An 18,555-nucleotide genomic window follows, 5' to 3' on the forward strand; every position below is an offset into this window, starting at 1 on the left:
CACAGCAGGAGATACTGTTTTTCCTCAAAAAAAAGACCTACCCCTAAAATAGGCCCTACCCTGATTTTCCAGGGGGTTGAAATATAAGCTCTACCGCAAAAATAAGCCCTAGCTACACTACATTAAATAAATAAATAAAAGCAATACATTACCTAGCAGGCACCGTCCGGGTCCCTCCCACTGGTCTCTGGAACTCCGGCGCTGTTGCTTCTGTCTTCAGCCGCTGACAAAAGATCGCTTGTGGGTAACGGGGTACAAAAACCCTGGCTTCAGCAAGCAATAGATTTAATTGGTTCTCAAGCGTCTTGCCTGAGCCAATCAACGTAGTGCTCGAAGAAACAATCGCAGCCATCGCATTGGTTCAACAAACCCCGTTACCAGCAAGCGATCTTCAGTTGGCGGCTGAGAACTTAAGCAAGAGCACCGGAGCTCCTCAGACCTCTTTGGGGCAAAAATTAATAAGACAGGGTCTTATTTTCAGGGAAATGCGGTAGGAGAAACAAATCTCAATACTCATTATCCTGATGCTGCAGTTTTTAGAAATATCCCACTTGTGGCCCTGGTACACAACAAGATTCAACCACAGGCCTCATAAATGATAGAAGCACCTTGTGTATTTGGGGGCCTCCATCCATTCTATTAGGACTTTTTCCAGTCACCATTTCAGGTTTGCAGAGGCCAAGAGGTGCTATCACGAAAGAAACTCCAACCACTCTTCCCCCCACCACAATAAAAAATAGACTGCTCAAGGAATGAATGGAAATGAGAAAGTACATTTTTTCAATAAAATGCAGTTTTAGCTCCAGTATGCATATGCCCAATATGTGGATATAAACTGTTATTTGGGCACATGGCAGGGCCCAGAAGGGAGGGAATGCTATTTGGAGGGCAGACTTTGCGGGAATAATTTTTGGAGCGCATCTTGTATTTGCAGAGACCCCGAGTACCAAGAACTTTGGAAGACCCCATTTTGGAAACTAGACTTTCAAGGAATTCATCAAAAGACGTAGTGAGCATTTGGACCCCAAAATTCACCAAATTATTTCAATAATAGGTTTTAGACCCAAATTTTTGACTTTTCACAAGGGGCAATTGGTAAAAAAATACCCCACAATGTGCTAAACAGTTTCTCCGGATTATGGAATTGCCAATACATGTACATAAGCGGCTGTCTGGATAAAAGGAAGGGTTCACAACAGAAGGAATGCTGCTATTTGGCTCTTGGAGAGCAGATTTTGCTGTAGTGATTTTTGGACACCATGTTGCACTTGCAGAGTCCCTGAGCTATCACTACTGCGGATCCGTCTACAGACCTGTATGGCATTTATTTCCTTTTTTTTTTCTAAATGGCATTCACTGTGTCAAATAAATAGCAGATTTTATAGTGCAGGTCAATATTGTGATACTATTTTTTTACATTTCATTTTTCCAATAGTAACTGGCGTTTTATTGGAAAAATTATGATTTGTTTGCACTTTTTGGTGGGTTTACAGGTGAAAACATTTTTTTACACCAATTATTCTTCCCAGAAGGGAACTTGAGGCTGTGATCACCTGATCGCTTACTTAATACACTGTACTACTTATCAGGTGCGGTGTATTATGTCTGTCATTTTTCTCACTGACAGTTAAGCCTATTAGACCTAATAGGCTGCTGTATATAGAAGACCCAGAGGCCATGATTTGGCCTCAGGCTGCCACAAAACCAACCAGCACATCGTGATCTGATTGTGGGGATGCCAATGGGGTTGAGGAAGCCCTCGCTCTCTCAAAACCCCTTTTAATGCCATCTTATGCCGCAGCATCTATAGGGTTGAATAGCCAGGGTCGGCACTAGGTCCAGTCCTGGCTTCTGCAGCCATCTGTCAGTTGCAGCCAGCTCCTGCTTAGGACACTACGGGCTTAACTGAGCATGCATACTGTGAGCATACATGTATTGTGGTTTGTGCTAACACGATGTACATGTATGTTGCATGTTCCAGAAGCATTAATAATAATTTAAAAATAAATAATAGTAATAATACTTTAAATCATGCAATTAATTGAAAAAACATAACCTAAATGTAGCTAGCAGCAAGCCTAAATATCTGCAGTTGCACATGGATGTGTCAAACTCAAGGACGAATCTGACCCACCAAGTCCAGATGCAGAAGGACAGGCTCTCTACTTTCCGCAGCCAGCGTTTGGCAGAGGGGGCGACGCCACCATAGGAAGCGGGTGCTGTCTTGAATTCTGAGCGCCAGCACACACCTCAAAACTGCTTTGTTCTGCAACTCACAGGTGGTGGCTCAGCTCTGACAGCCCTACCCAGGCACCCTGGCAACCCTCCAAGGTAGGTAGCATAGTGCTAAAGAGGTGGAAGGGACCGGCTAGTATCTAAACTGGTCCTAAAAGGCATCTAGACCTTTTACTGACCGAGTGGCGCACCATAACATCTCTGGTGGAACAATTTGAACTACTTTATCAGCAACCTAGAAAAACGGTATACACATCATTTTGTTTTGTTTTTGTTGCTATTTTCAGAACATGATCAATGGATGAGGATGGTGTGTAATATGGTGTCTCAGGTTATGTAACAATATGTTAATGAGTAACTGCATTTAGGCTGCCTGTCCACGGGTGGGTTTTCATTGCGTTCCCTGCGGTGATAATCCGGCCGCGGGGAACACAATATAAGCTATCCATAGCCTTGCTATGGAGAGCGCTTCCCCCCTGTCCACGAGCGGAGAATCATTGCGATTCTCCGCTCGCGGGCGGCAATTCGCAGCATGCTGCGAATTTACTGCGATTCTCCACGGTCAGCCTATCTGTCAGAGATCTGCCTGCTGGCTCCTGCTCCCGGGCAGCGGTATCCCGCAGCGGATCTCTGCCGCGGGATACCGCAACACCGGTGGACAGGCAGCCTTATGCAGTCTTACAATTACAAATGGCCCTTTGAAGGCAACCATAATGCGGGTGGGGCCCTCGGTGAACTTGAGTCTGACACCCCTAATCTAGATCATTGACTTACAAGGAGTATTGAATAGAGATGAGTGAGCGTACTCGGTAAGGACAGATACTTGAGCGAGTATCGTCCTTACGAGTACCTGCCTGCTCGCCCGCAAAGATTTGGGTGCAGGCGGGGGAGAGCGGGGAGGAACGGGGGTAGATCTCTCTCTCCCTTACCCCCAGCTCCCTCCTGCTCACTCCTGCAACACAGCACTCACCCCCGCTAGCACCCAAATCTTTGCGGGCGTGCAGGCAGGTACTCGGTAAGGACGATACTCGCTCAAGTATCTGTCCTTACCGAGTATGCTCGCTCATCTCTAGTATTGAAGTACACTCACACTAATGAATGCTAACAGATACACTATAATATTATTGCTTCCTTTAGTGAAGATGTCCATTCATTAGTTTACATTCGTTGATCATCGGTGTCCTGAGTGACATATACAGGAGATGTCGGTGGCTTAGAACTTTAAGACTTTTCCCTAATTAAGTATGACTAATTACTTTGAAACCCATACAAAACTGGAAATTACCCAGGCCAATATTTCCTTTAAACCTACTGTATATGTATTTATAAAAGACACCACTTTCAACATACTTGTAGTTTATGACACAATATAACAAGAAAGGATGTAAAACAATAGTCCTATTTCTGTTCATATAAACCTCTATCTGCTCTTTCTAGGGTCATAATCAATACTTTCTGAAAGCTAGAAATGAAGACACAGATCCTTGCACATTCCATCAACATACATTACTAAGCAGTAAATGAATTTCTACATTGTGGTCATTGGTATTACCTTATCCTCCTGAGCTTCTGCTGTTGACTGGGAATGCCTATTCCATCGGAAAGGTAATTGCAGGAGGTACGTAAATGCCGGCATTACTACTGACTCTAGTAATTGCAGTTAGGTAATGAGATCAAGTAAATGCCCACTTCTGACCTATATATTAATCCAGTTTTGCTAGCTCATGAAATGCTGTGCTCCAGCACCACACATTCATCAATTGCTATTCCTGTGCCTATCTGACAGAGTAACCAAGCTGAAACTGGTAGAAAGAAAAAAAACAAGATGATCAGGTTCTGTGCTCCCAGAGAGCTGGGCTATAATATTAAGCCTTGGGTACGCCTCCTCAGTTTGAAGCTAATGCTTGGGTAATTGGATTATTTTAGGAAGCAGTTGCGACAACTCTACGGAATGTGAAGTGAGAGCATTTTTTGGCAACAAAATATCTAAAAGTTACGATGGTTTAATGAGTTTCTTCTAATCAGTATTAGCAATATCTCTCTATCCTGCTATAAAATGTAAGACAGTCAGGGAAACGTACTCAATAGAATGCACTAGAATTCTATGGTAAAACTGTGCCATGAATTATAAATGATGTATGCCAAAATTATTATAGGTTTTTGATAGTTTGTACACCTACTTTGACAGGATATTGAAAAGAGTTAAGAGAAAAGGGAATGGCTAAGATGCATCATAAAATGCACCAATGTATTAACCCTTTCCAATCCAATTTATATCCTGGTTTTCCTAGAGGGCGTACTCTTTTTTTTGCTGTTATACAACAGCGCTATCTGCTGGCCAAACCAGTACTGCATGAGGTGACACGTTGGATAGGCTCCGACAGCAGAGAGGCTGGCAATATACAGTAAGAGAGCCCCGACGGACGTCTTCCAACATTGGAGCTGTACAGCCTTAAATCCTAAGCCTGGGTTCACACGGGGCGGATTCCCGTCGGAAATCTCGCAGTTTGGCCACAGCAAAAACCGCGAGATTTCCGCCGGGAGAACCGCTGCGGAAAAAGCCGCCGCGGCTTTGAAGCGGCCTGGCCGCTCGCTCTTCTGCTGCGGCCGGCGCTCCCATAGAGGAGAGCGCGGCCGCAGCGGAATGAAAAGAAGAATGGACATGCTGCATATCCTGAAACCGCGGCTGCGGCCGCCGCAGCCGCGGCCGCCACAGCCGCGGCCGCGGTTCCAGCCAGACTTACCGCAGCGGATTGGCCGCCCTGTGTGGACGAGATTTCTGAGAAATCTCGTCCACATGGCTGGCTAATTGCGAGATTAGCGGCCGCAGGCGGATTTGCCGTGGCTAAATTCCGCGCAGAATTTCTGCGGCAAATCCGCCCTGTGTGAACCCAGCCTAATGTCTTTAGACGTCAGACAGTGGATTGGAAAGGGTTAAAGATGTGCATAATTTATTTGCTCAAGTAATTGGTGTAATATATACAGTGCAATTAGAAAGTCTTCAGACTCTCTCACTTTTTTTGAGCGTGAAAGGATCTGCAGAGAAGAGTGGCAGAAAATCTCTAAATCTAAGTATGCAAATCTTGTGGTATCATACCCAAGTAGTTTGCAGGCTGTTATTGCTGTCAAAGGTGCTTCACCTAAATACTGAGTACTGGGTGTGAATACTTATGTCAATGCAAAATAGGAGTCCTTAATAGAGATGAGCGAGCGTACTCGGATAAGCACTACTCGCTCGAGTAATTGGCTTTATCCGAGTATCGCTGTGCTCGGGTCTAAAGATTCGGGTGCCGCTGCGGCTGACAGGTGAGTCGCAGCGGGGAGCAGGGGAGAGCGGGCGGGAGAGAAGGAGAGAAAGATCTTACCTCCGTTCCTCCCCGTTCTCCCCTGCAGCTCCCTGCTCCGTGCCGGCACCCGAATCTTTAGACCCGAGCACAGCGATACTCGGATAAAGCCAATTACTCGAGCGAGTAGTGCTTATCCGAGTACGCTCGCTCATCTCTAGTCCTTAATTAAAAAAAAAAAAATTACAAAGATTTCTGTTTTCACTTTGTCATTTTGGGGTATTGAGTGCAGGATCATGGGTAAAGACTTGAATGTTTTTTTTAATATAACAGAATGTGAAAAAAGTGAAAGGGTCTGAAAACTTTCCGAACTCACTCTAGCGGTGAGACAGTGCGCATGCGCAGTCTCAGCAATAGATCGGCATTCTTTCCTATGCAGTAAACATTACCGGGGGACTGGAGAAGATCGGCGAGGAGAAGATGCTGTAAGTAGACGGCCTGGGGAGGAATAGGTAAGTATTGTTTTTTCAGGTTTTTTTATGACAAAACCCCTTTAATGGCTAGCTCAAGTAGGTGTGTTAAAAGGGCAGAGGACACGTGCAGTCCCTCTCTCTCTCTGTCTAGGGATTCAGAAACTCAAAATTCTGGGAGCTGACATGCTGTAAAAACCAGTGTGTGAGTACAAAACCTGCAATTGGACTTGTATTGCTTATATGGTAAGGCTGGAGAGAGTAGCCCTCTGTGGTGCAAATATAAATGGCTATTTGGAGCCCTCTATTGTGTATTCAAACAGCCATGAATATTCAAGTATAAGCTATAAGGATTATATAACTGAGCCTTGTAGGCTTGCTGGAGTCATGTTAAAATCAGCACATAGTGTCACCATTGTTTTGTAATTCTTCCACCATTATCTATAAAGTCTTGTGCTTCTATTGTCTAATTAATCATGCAAATCTACCATCATTGTCTTAAGACTGAACTAGGGCCTTATGTATACTTGGAGCTTAGTGTTGCCATTGTTTAAAGAATCCGTTTTGTTTGTCTGATTTTATTCTGTGTGAGGAATGGTCATTTCAGATTGTGACCTTTTGTGAGAAATATCCAAGCAATAATCCATACTAAATATAAAAGACAGGAGAGGGTTTTGGAGAGTAAAGGCCCATTTAGACACAACAATTATCGCTCAGAATTGGCTCAAAAGCCATCTTTTAAACGATAATTTTTGTGTCTAAATGTGCCCATCTTTCAGTTTTTTGCCGCACGACGGTTTTCAGTTCTGCTTGAAAACCATCGTTCAGCAGAACAGCTGATAAGCAGGACCGCATGCTGTGTTCTGCCCCATGATAGCTGATTACAGCTGATAACATTGTATCAGCTGTTCTCAGCTCTCAGCCATCTGTAGACATCTCTTTGTTCATAGTGCCAGGCCACTTTACACTAAAAAGTAACGAGACGATGTACTACGCCTCACAAGATGATCCACACATCCATTCGGCAGGAAATCTTTATTTTGATTATAGAAATTATGGATAATTTACAAGAGGAATTATGGGTAATTTGAAAGTAAAAAAAAAAGTGATAAAATTAAAGTCTTCACACACGGCATATACAGATTGGAGACAAGTTCATACTTCGCCATACAACATTATCATATATGATACAAGGTGCATTGAAATGTTAACATACATAGATTAGTATGTGGCCCCTATGCTTGTGGGGCCCCCATGCAAGTGTCCACCAGGCCCATGCGTTAAGATGGCACTGCTTCAGCCAATCTTCTGAGGTGCGGATTTTTATCTACGTTCTGCTTTAAGGAGAATTCAGCCTTCATCTTCTCTTTCAGGAACCTTCCTACTTCAGCCATTTGTCTGGTGGCTTCTTCCTTCACAACAGACCTTCATCTCTTAGCTTCTTTACCGAGAGCCCATAACCTGGCAGCTTCTTTTTCTGCCAACAACTGCTGCTTCACAGCTTCTTCTGCACAAGTAGTCATCCTGAGAACTTCTCTTGCAAGATCTTTTACCTTGGTTTCAGCATCCTCTGGTTACACTCTTCCTTTGCAGAGCGACACTCTTCTTCTGTTCTGCCCCTCAGAAGAAACTCTTTTTCAACATGCATTTTCACAAGCTCTTCCTCGAGCTCTCGTCTTCCATGTAATTCCGAGGTCTCCAGCTTGATAATACTCTGCAGAGCATCTGTATCGACTTGGTATCTGACCATAGGATTAGGTGTTCCACTTTTAAAACTCACTGCAGAAACCACCAATTAAAACTTAAGCTTTACTTACAAAATTTAACATATGGAAATCCCTCCATAGGATGCTTCAAGGCACACAAATATAACATTAGAGGATAATAAAAGGGTAATACACCAGCATCATGCTATGTTATCCTGCTTAAAGTAGGAAAACCGCCCTGAAAAGTGCGATCCCACGCTGAAATCTAACTGATTGGCTCTAAAATTTACCCTAATACAGAAAAATCTATAATAGATTGACATAATCTACTATTAGAGATGAGCGAGCGTACTCGCTAAGGCAAACTACTCGAGCGAGTAGTGCCTTATGCGAGTACCTGCCCGCTCGTTTCTAAAGATTCGCGTGCCGGCAGGGGAGAGTGGTGAGTTGCGGGAGTGAGTAGGGAGGAGCGGGGGGGGGGGAGAGAGGGAGAGAGAGATCTCCCACCTCTTCCTCCCCGCTCTCCCCCGCCCCCCGCCGGCACCCGAATCTTTAGAGACGAGCAGGCAGGTACTTGCATAAGGCACTACTCGCTCGAGTAGTTTGCCTTAGCGAGTACGCTCGCTCATCTCTATCTAGTATCATTGCTGCATAAGGTGATCACAAGCTGATGCAATGGTGATAAAACTGAAAGACTATAGAGTCTAAATATAGCAAGATGTCAAAATATAGGTTATAAGAGCAAATATATCAAACTGACAACATATGCTAAGCACCGCATCGCATTTCCCTCTGGTTAATAGCATCAGACTTTATGAGGTCACAACATTACCAAGTACAGATGGTAATACAATATGGGTTCAGCAAAGGTAAAATGGGTGTAAATTCTGGAAAATACTATTTTTTAATATTCTCCTTTAATTTTCCATCTTGTATTAATGGTGTAGTTAACATATTTAAGGGAGTGGAACTGCTTGCACACCTCTGTATTACGGGGTGTGAAGAAAAGCTGTAATTACTAATCGCAGTCTACACACAACCTGAGATACTGGCGGCATTTCTGCCACCCAGCATGTGAAACACGCCAATCCACAGACAAGGGGTAAAGGGTCGTTAAGATGTAACAATTATCATTCAAAAAATCGATAAAATGAGTGAAAGTGAATGATAATCGTTAGGTTTAAACGCGGGGCAATAAGCGAACGCTGAATTGTGCACTTTTCATTCGGCATTTATGCCCCTTTCTCGTTTGAATGAGCAAACGAGCGAGTGATGTCACTGCTAACTCGCTTCGTGCGAACTGTTTAGGTAGTAAGATCATCATTGAGAATCGTTCACTTTTCATTCAGTGTTCCATATTCCTATTTGTAAGGTTGCCTGTCCACGGGCGGGATGTCATAGCAAGATCCGCGGCGATAAATCGCCCGTGCAGCTCGCATGACACGCTTTACCCTACGATAACTATGGAAAGCGCAGCCCAACATGCACAAGCATGATCGCAGCGATTCTCCACTCACGTGATTAAAATTGCGGCATGCCACGTTTCTCCGTGGTGAGCCTATTAATTAGATAGGCTCATCGCGGAGACCTTACAGTGCGCCCCCCTTCTCCCCCGTGGCGGAATATCGCTAGTGATATTCCGCCGCGGCCGTGGACAGGCGGCCTAACCTTGAGCGGAAGTATTTAAATGCAACAAGAAGTGAACAATCCAATGATTTTTAGTCCTGCAGAAACTGAGCGAGGAAGAAAAAGTGCACGGTTCTTGTTCGTCGTTGGCTCGTGTTTAAACCGAATGATTATCATTCACTTTCGCTTGCTTTACTGATTTTTTGAACGATAATCGCCACGTCTAAACGCCCCTTCAGTTTCAGCAGGACTAAATTTCATCATTGGATCGTTTACTTCTCGTTATGTTTAAACACTCCCGCTCGGTGTTTTGCCTTGGAATGTGGAACACTGAACGAGAAGGGAGCAATTCTCAACGATGATCTTACTGTCTAAATGCTTGAGTGCGAACGAGTTAGCGGTGACATCATTCGCTTGTTCAAACGAGAATCGGCTCATCTAAAAGGGGCATAAGGAGGGGACGGCAAGGAAGAAGTGGAGGTAGCAGGCATGTGATGTGTAAAGTTGAGCACTTGAGGAGAGAGTGACATAACCGAGGGTTCAGAGTGCAGCATGCCTCGCTAGCGGGAGATTACCAGCAGCATATTCATGTGACTACATGTGAGACTTGCTTTCAGAGGCATTACAGCAAGCTATACACAGCACAATGGTAAGCAATAAGACTGCAGCTAAATAATTGGCACACAATCTTTAATCATCACAAAGTCCCTGTAATGTGTCATGTATTTTATTGATGTCTATAAATGTGTAGAAAAGAAACAATGTGTGGGTTTTTATTTATAAACAGCGTTATGCAGCTGCAAGGAATGGGAGTTAATTGATAGAGAAATTCCATAGATTATTATAGTCCTCAGGGAGTAATAGAATACCCCTCCCCTCCTTACAGGGCGTTTTTCCATTCTGGTATTTAGAGGGGAATACCATGCGTCGCGGCCAAAAAACACATGAACGAGAGGCAGCGGTGACCAAGTTGCATCTCTCGTTTTGTCGCCTGTTCAGACAGCCGGGGCTGTGGAACATATATGCCTAAAATTGGAATACCGTCGGGCGGGGGGAGAGAGTTTAGCTCTGCTAAACTCCCTCCCCCTCTCTGCCCCTTGCCAGGGGAGGGGGCGGGACGGGGTGGGAGCTAGTGTGCTAATCTCCTGCCTCATCCTGCCCCCTCCCTTTGCCGGCAGCCGGGAGGGAAGGTAGGAGGAGGGAGTTTAGCAGAGCCGCTGCTAATTTCCCTCCCACCTCCCTTTTCCAGCAGCTCCTATAGGCTCTGTGGTAATGCAGTAGCAAGAGTGCCCTATAGGGGGCCTCTAAACGCAGTTACAGAGTTTCGTTTAGTTAACCTGAACCTGTAAGGGTGTGGCTACTCAGGTTAAATTTCTCTTCCCTCACAAGCCTTGAAGCCAGTGGAGCTTAGGTCCATTTTGAGGGCTGTGAGGCCCGGAGGTCCTGAGGTCTATGTAGACGTGGTGCTGGTCTGTGAGGGACCTTGAAGCACAGAGCGGACAGGGGGTAGTCAGGCCCTCCCTTATCGCCTGTTGTGGCAAAGTCACCATCCTGGAAGGTACGCTGACAGAAGCGGCATGCGTTGCTGTGTGCACTGTGATCTACAACAGTGTGAAGTGGCATATGATATGCTGGACTGTATTTGTATGCTGAATACCTTTGCTGTGCTCATGTGAAATACATGCTGGAGGAACCAGCATTTGGACTTTACCTGGTATTTCTGCACGTCATTGCGCTGCTATCACCCCTGGGCAGAGGAAAGTGAGCGAGAGATCCCGGGCAAGTAATTCCCACTTTCCACAGTGGCCACTTGCGATTACGGCCAAAGATAGAGCCAGACCTATCTTTTCCGGTCAGCGTAAAAAGCACTATTTTTTCCAGACGGCCAATTTTACGCCCCTAAATATTGCCGATCTGAACAAATGCATTGGAACCCAATGCTTCAGATGGTCGCGAGTTTTGGACAGCATTTTATCAGAAATTTCCTGGTTTCTGTCCCTATGCAATTTTATGCATAGAAGATGAAAACCTGAGGCAGAGGCGGTGTTGAATCCATAAACAGAGTGGGAAAAAAACTTATCTTGTCTTTGGAGATCTCCTATCACTCCTGTCTTGACACTTCTTAAGGTCTACAGCTGGTTTCTGTACCTTTGTTCCCATGTCTGTGTCAACAAGGACTGCAAACTGCAGAAAACCAGTTGGGGACCCCAGTAATGGGAGTGATGGGGGATCAGTAACGGAACTTTTACACGGGCCGACAGTCTTTCAAATGACTGCATGAGCTCTGATGTCACCGCTAAGTTCGTCAGCGCTCGTGTAGAGCATTTTTGCCTGGGTTCACACAGGGCGGATTTGCTGCGGTTTTGCCGCAGTTTATCCGTTGCGGTTTTGCCGCAGAAGAAATGCTTCTGCGGCAAAACCGCTTCAAAGGTTAATTTTGGCTTGCGGATTTTCCTGCTGATTTTCTTGCGGAAAAGTCTGCAAGCGTTTTTTTCCACCGCTTTTTTAACTTTTTGCCGCAGATTTTGCTGCGTCCATAGAGGTCTATGGACAAAAAACGCAGCGGAAAAGACAGAAGAATGGACATGCTGCTTCTTTGAAAACCGCGCACCAGTTGCATTTCCGTACTGCGGCTATGCGGAAATAATCCGCCCTGTGAGAACAGCTTTTTTGCAAAACTCATTTGTGCTGCATTGCACCGCAAATGCAGCGGTTTTGCCGCAGTGTGGATATGCAACGGCAATCCGCAGCAAATTCACAGCAAATCCGCCCTGTGTGAACCCAGGCTTAAAGTGAAAGACTTGCCACTAGATCGCGGGCTTCTTGTCCACTTCTTGCTCAGCACTTCACCTCCTATGTGAAACGCTGAATAGGGGCATCTACTCAGGACAAGAAGCCAGCGAGCCAAAAAGGTTTTTTAAGCTGACTGAAAAGTCGGCCTAAACAACTGCGAATAACAAATGAGTGATTTTTTCCGCATTCACACTGAACGATTATTGCTCAAATTCATGTAAATGGGCTTTAAGGTATTACTACTATTATCATTTTAAAACATTTTGAACATTTTTGAATTAAAAAATGAAGTGTCTGAACAATCCCTTAAATGTATCTTTATAGTAATCAGAGTCCTATATGTAAAAGGTGGGATTCTGTCTGAGATCCTTGGCCATTATAATGGGACCCCAAATAAGGATGGTGTTGTGAAGAGATGACATGCAGCAATAAACTCAAATTAGCTTTAAACCACAGGAGATGTAAGCCTTAAGGCCTCTTTCACATGGGCTACAAAATGCATGTATGTGAAACTCATGGTCTCCAATGGGTTCTTTCAGGCTGCAAAATATCTCTCATGTGAAAGAACCCATTGGAAACCATGAGATTCACATACATGCATTTTGTAGCAATGTCACGATTTTGTAGCCCGTGTGAAAGGGGACTTAAGGGATTTTGTCACCAGCATTATGCATTTTTAACTGGCCCTATGGCGCCCACTTTCATATTACACAAAAACTCCATGTAGGATTATTGGAACAAACGTGTGTTTTATTTAGAGGAAGGAAAAAAAAAACAATGACACAGAAGCCAATTAGCCCATGTGGGCGACAAATTCCTTACTGGTTCCATATTGGCAGTCAGAATAATCTCTGGATCAACGTTTTGAAAGTTTCTACCTGACTACAAGACTCAGATGAACTACCCCTTTAGTTATTTAATGTCTATATCCTGTAATATCATAGCACTATAGAAAGGCATCTATTCCCCTCTTAAATTCCTGTATTGATTTTGCCATCTCCACTTCCTCAGGCTGAGAGATCCATAGTCTTACTGCTCTTACTGTAAAGAACCCCCTTCTATGTTGAAACCTTCTTTCCTCTAGATGAAGCGGATGCCCTCTTGTTACTGTTTCAAATAAAGGGGGATTGAATAATACCTTCACAGTGCCACCTATTGGAAGGCAGCATTCCTTCAAGCCAAAGTTAGACTCTTTATACAAGCCTTGTAATAATGACTCTCCCAAAAGAGAAAAGATAGCGTTACTCTAGCAGTCCTGCGTATAAACAGATCATAGAAGAAATCCTTGTATTGAGGAACGTCCCGAAAGGCTAGACAGCATGACTCATGGCTCGGGTGGCCCACTGATGTCAGCATCACGAGGACGTGCCAAGACGCTGGAGGAGCATGATGACTCAAGGCTGGCTGATTTGTATAGAACAATATGGGAAGTGAAGTGAAAGGGCAGGGTAAATATACAATTAATGAATACAATCGATAATCTTGCTATTAGAAGTGGAAAAAAAGAACAAAGACAAAAAAATCTGAAGGTAAGTAGAGGAGCAAGAGACACCGATCACAAACTAACATGTTTTTACACAAATGCACAGAGCATGGGAAACAAACAAGGAAAATTCAAGCTCCTAACACAGAAAGAAAACTATGATATAGGCATCATGGAAACTTGGAGAAATGGTAAACATGATTGGAATACAAGGCTTGAAAGATACAACTTGTTTATAAGAAACATCTATATACAGTATTTTTCACTCTTTAAGACGCACCCGTGTTTTAGAGGCGGAAAATAGGGAAAATTTTTTTGAACTCACTAAAGGACAGTGCAGGGGATAGTGCCGGGCGACGAAGCAGAAGAGGTCTGAAACACATGAGCTCCGTGACAACGGCACTCGTGTACAGGCTGAAGAAGAGAAGAAGCCGATTGGTGAAGGCAGGGGAATAGCAGCAGTTACCGCTGGCGCTTACCATCAATCAGCGGTATGTAAGGTGTGGGAATGCAGAGGTGAGAGATCTAGTAAATAATCGGGCATTTGTTTGCACAATCGCAAGTTTGTTTGTGTGACCGCAATTTTGTTCAACTCGCAATTGCGCTGGCAACCTTGAATTTCAGCACATTTGCTCTATATGATGCACTGACTTTTTCCCCCCAACCTTGGGGGGAAGAAAAGTGTATCTTATAAAGTGAAACATATGGTATATATAAAGGCGAAAACATTGACTGACTGACTGACTCACTCACTCGCCACTATTTCTCTAGCTTCCCGCTGTCGTACAAACATGAAATTTGGCAGGAGCATTCTTTAGGTCCTAAATAGGAAAAGTAAAGAGGTTGCAATTTGATTATTTAATTATAAGTGCAAAAGTAAGTGACCACCTATATAATGTAACAAATAACACACATCTGTACCGCACAAATGTGAAATTTGGCCCCTGCCAAGGCAAAACTGCAGGATCCTAGCTATTGTGGATGTTTTCCTCTGTAACTGGGGCTCCTACTGATACCCCAGTTACAGTGGAAAAGTGTGAGATTAAAAAAAAAAGACAAAGTGAATGACCCCCAGAGGTCTTATATGACGTCATGGGGGGCTTAAATGTTAAAAAAAATGTTACAAAAATAAGTAAAAAAAAAATTACAGAATAAAATAAATCTATATATAAAAGTGAAAATGACCCACAGCCGACACCAACCTGAACCATCACCATATGCACCCTGTAATCTGAGACTATACAAGTTATATATCAAAAGGTCCAAAAGAAAATGAGGAACTCATTCCTATTCTTTATTTTAGCATAAATATACTCATTTTAAAAATAAACAATTATAAATTTAAAAAAGCATTATTAGCTTTTTGCCCCTGATAAAACTAAAAAGCAGAAATAAAATTCAGTGAAAAAATATATTTAAAAAATAGCCCTATATGTCATGGAAAAAAAAATCCTGCAAAAATAATTTTGGTAACGGAAGAAAAAGAAAGAGGACAGTAAAAATACCAGATGGGTAATATCCCTACAAAGTGTCTGCTCTTTTAGGACCGAAACGCCCTGCTCCTTAAGGGGTTAACAAAGCCCTAACCAAATAGTAGGTAAGCCTTTACAGTAATGTCTTTGTTTTATTACTGTCTGCTACTATTTATTATTCTTGGGTAGGTGAAGTAACCTTCCGTGCCAGCCGTAAGATCTACATCCAGATTAAATCTGTCATACTTACGTGAGACAAATGACTTAAATCAGTGTTTATATACCTGAACATCCTGATACTAAATCTGCGTGACGATAAGCCAAACCGCTCAGAAAAGGTTCACTGAAATCAGCCCTACTAGCATTGCCGACTCCATGCATACAGACAAACTGCGCAATAACTGGTCTTACTCTGCGTTCTGCAGTAGAACATAGAACAGTGGGCCAGGGTTGTGTAGATGATATCTATAATGTCCATCTATGGTTCTACATCTATACCGTATATCTAGTTATGTATACAGCCAAACCTCCAGTCTATAAGGGCTTCTTCAGACAAGCACATGTGCAAATACAGTCGCCAATACAGAGCGCATTTGAGCATGAATTGGTCAAAAGTCGTTTTTTTACCGCTTAAACCTCACACTATTGCACACAAAAAAAACAGAAAGATAGGGCCGGACCTATCTTTTCTCGTACGTATAAAAATTATGTTCGAAAAAGATAGGGCAAGGCCTATTTTTTTTGACGCATAGGAAAATTGCGCAAGAAATGCACCCATGAAAATGAAACCATTGAAATCAATAATTTTCGCGCCCGCAGGTGTTCTGAAAGCATGGTCATCTGTTTAAGCCCTAAGGCTAACCTCACACAGACAAGGGCGATATTGGGCAGTGAATTCCGCCTCCAAATCACACTCTCCACATGTGAAATCCCCATGAATGCAAGGCGATTTCATGCGAAAACAGCCTCGCATCACTTCGGGGAAAGAGGGAATCCCTGCCGCGGCTGTCACTGCCAAAGCAGAGGATCGCGGAGTCTCTCCCTCGCTTTTAATGGAGCCGCTGCTACTGCTGCCAGTCCTATTAAAAACAATGGGGCTGCGATACAAGATCATGCAGCCAGATAGAACATGCTGCCTTTTGTTTCCTGCACAGAATGGGGTTCATATTTGTGCGAGATCACAAAACGCACAAATCTTGCACGATTTTCTCGCCTCAAGTGAAGCTGGCCTTAAGGGCTCCTGCATACAGGCAAGAGCGATATCGGGCTGTGATTCATGTCCCAATCTCGCAAACCTTTGGAAACCCCCTGGATGTGAGGCGTTTTCACAAGGAAACCGCTTTGCATCCCTGTGAGGGTTCCCTTCATCTCCGCCGTGGCTTTCACAGCCGCAGCAGGAGATTGTGTGTTCTCCCATTGCTTCCAATGGGGCAGCAGCAGCGCTGGCCCCATTGAAAGCAATGAGAGAGGATCGATATCCCCTGCTGCGGCTGTGTCAGCTGCAGCAGGGTATTCCTTGGATGTGAAACCCCTGGAGGCTGTCACATCCAGGGGTTTAATCTCACAGCAGCATACTGGCCCCATTGAAAATATAGGGAGATCTCCTGCCGCAGCTGCGACAGCAGCAGCAGGGATTCCTTCATCCCCGCAGGGAGTGCCCTCATCACTGATCACCCTGCTGCTGCTGTCACAGTGTCCAGTGATGAGGGGACTCCCTGCGGAGGTGAAGAAATCCCTTACCACAGCTGTCACAGCGGCGGCAGGAGATTGCGATGTTCTCGCAACCGGCCCCATTGACAACAATGTTAAGCCCTGGATGTGACAGCCTCACATCCCTGGAGGGCTAAAGGAATCCCCTGCTGCAGCTGTCACAGCTGCAGCAAGTGATCGCGATCATCTCCCATTGCTTTCAATGGGGTCGGCGTTGCTCCCGCCAGCCTTATTGAAAACAATGGGCGAGATTGCAAAAAGATAGAACATGCTGTGATTTTGTTTTCACACTGGATCGTAAGCGTGAAAACATTGCAAATGTGAAGTGAGCCATTGGAAGTCATTGGCTTCATTATTTTGTGATTTTTCACAGACTTACAGTGCTTGGAAATCGTCAACTTCATCGCCAGTGTGAAGGCACCTTCAAGCTTCCTTTACATGAGCATATGCGTATTTGCATTTCAAGAGAGAAAGAGTTAATTCTTTTACATTGCATTCCGGAGGTGAGGGTGCCTGTACCAGAGTGCATTCCAGGGATTGTTTCCAGTCAGAAAAAAGGGTGCGAAAGGCAACTTCAAACCTTTCTCATAGTACACAATATATGAACAGTTAATATTGTCCCAATTGTCAACACCCCACTGGTACCAATAAGGCTATTTATATGTACTGCATATCACATTAGGTGATTCAATGAGTAATGGCATCGATTAAAAACAAACTTTATTTGTATATATTAAAAAATAAAAAGATTCCACAAAAATACTAACTTTCCACCCCTGTCCCAACAGTATAAACACTAGTGGGAGAGAGGATACTAGTTTAGAACATACCAGATCCTTTGCTTAAAGGGGTTCTGTTATTAAAAACAAAAAATTATATACTTACCTATTGCTCCCGGGGCAACCTTACCTCTCCTCTTCTCCTCCCAAATCTTCTCCTGAATCGTCTAGCAGCTTGTGTCACGTGACCTGCAGCTACCCGATTTAGCTGGATCCGGTGATGTAACGTACATTGCGCTACATTCTGCTTCCTGCAGGTCAATGTACGCATACGTCACTAGTGACGTAGCGTTCATTGCCCAGGCAGGGAAGTAGTGGGTGTACACCACTGTTGAAAGCCAGGTGACGCCCCCACTTCCTCATTGGCTGGGCGCATTGATAGGGTGGTACCGGAAGGCACAGGGGAGAAGGCACAGCAGCGGCAGCGCAGAGGAGCATCAAGGGGCAAGGCAGAACAGCGGGCCAGCAGCAAAGGCTCCTGCGACACAGGAGCTTCAGAGTGGGGGTCCTTCAGCGCCAGAGCATCAGGGGAGAAGGCAGAGCAGCGGTACAACAGCGGAGGCTCACAGCGGGGGAACGACACAGCCGGAGCAGTGGACCAATAGCGGAGGCTACAGCACCGCAGGGGAGCGTGACAACAGGGGACGGAGAGCAGAGCATCAGCAGGGCAGATCCTTGTCTGCAGGGGGGGGGGGAGGGATGGAAGAGCCAGGAGCAGGAACTGAGCTCCCACCCCCTCTCTGCCTCCTCTCCGCCCCTCTGCACTATTTGCAATAGGAGGGGGTGAGATGGGGCGGACCTAAGTATCGCCGCTTAGCTCCGCCCCCGCTCCTCCCCTCCCATTGCAAATAGTGGTGAGGGGGCGGCAGCTCAGTTCCTGCTCCTGGCTCTTCCATTCTCCCCCCCCCTGCAGACAAGGACAGCATATATGTATGTGTGTGTGTTTTATAAATATCTAGTGTGTGTATCTCTATCTGCGTCTCTGCGGCTACCCATC

The 18,555-nt window shown here is 44.7% G+C and overlaps 1 protein-coding gene across 1 annotated transcript in view; it reads right to left on the reverse strand.

Moving 5' to 3' along the window:
* ATP2C1 (ATPase secretory pathway Ca2+ transporting 1) overlaps nucleotides 1-4,027 on the reverse strand; it is a 124,757-nt gene extending 120,730 nt beyond the window's left edge. Inside the window, exon 1 of the mRNA XM_066584988.1 lies at nucleotides 3,788-4,027. Within this exon, the coding sequence (XP_066441085.1) occupies nucleotides 3,788-3,871 (84 nt within the window). The 5' untranslated portion in view covers nucleotides 3,872-4,027. The remainder of the gene's footprint in view (nucleotides 1-3,787) is intronic.
* Nucleotides 4,028-18,555: the final 14,528 nt, after the last annotated feature.

Source organism: Eleutherodactylus coqui, chromosome 12 (assembly GCF_035609145.1).
Source record: "Eleutherodactylus coqui strain aEleCoq1 chromosome 12, aEleCoq1.hap1, whole genome shotgun sequence".
In the NCBI taxonomy this organism is placed as follows: Eukaryota; Metazoa; Chordata; class Amphibia; order Anura; family Eleutherodactylidae; genus Eleutherodactylus; species Eleutherodactylus coqui.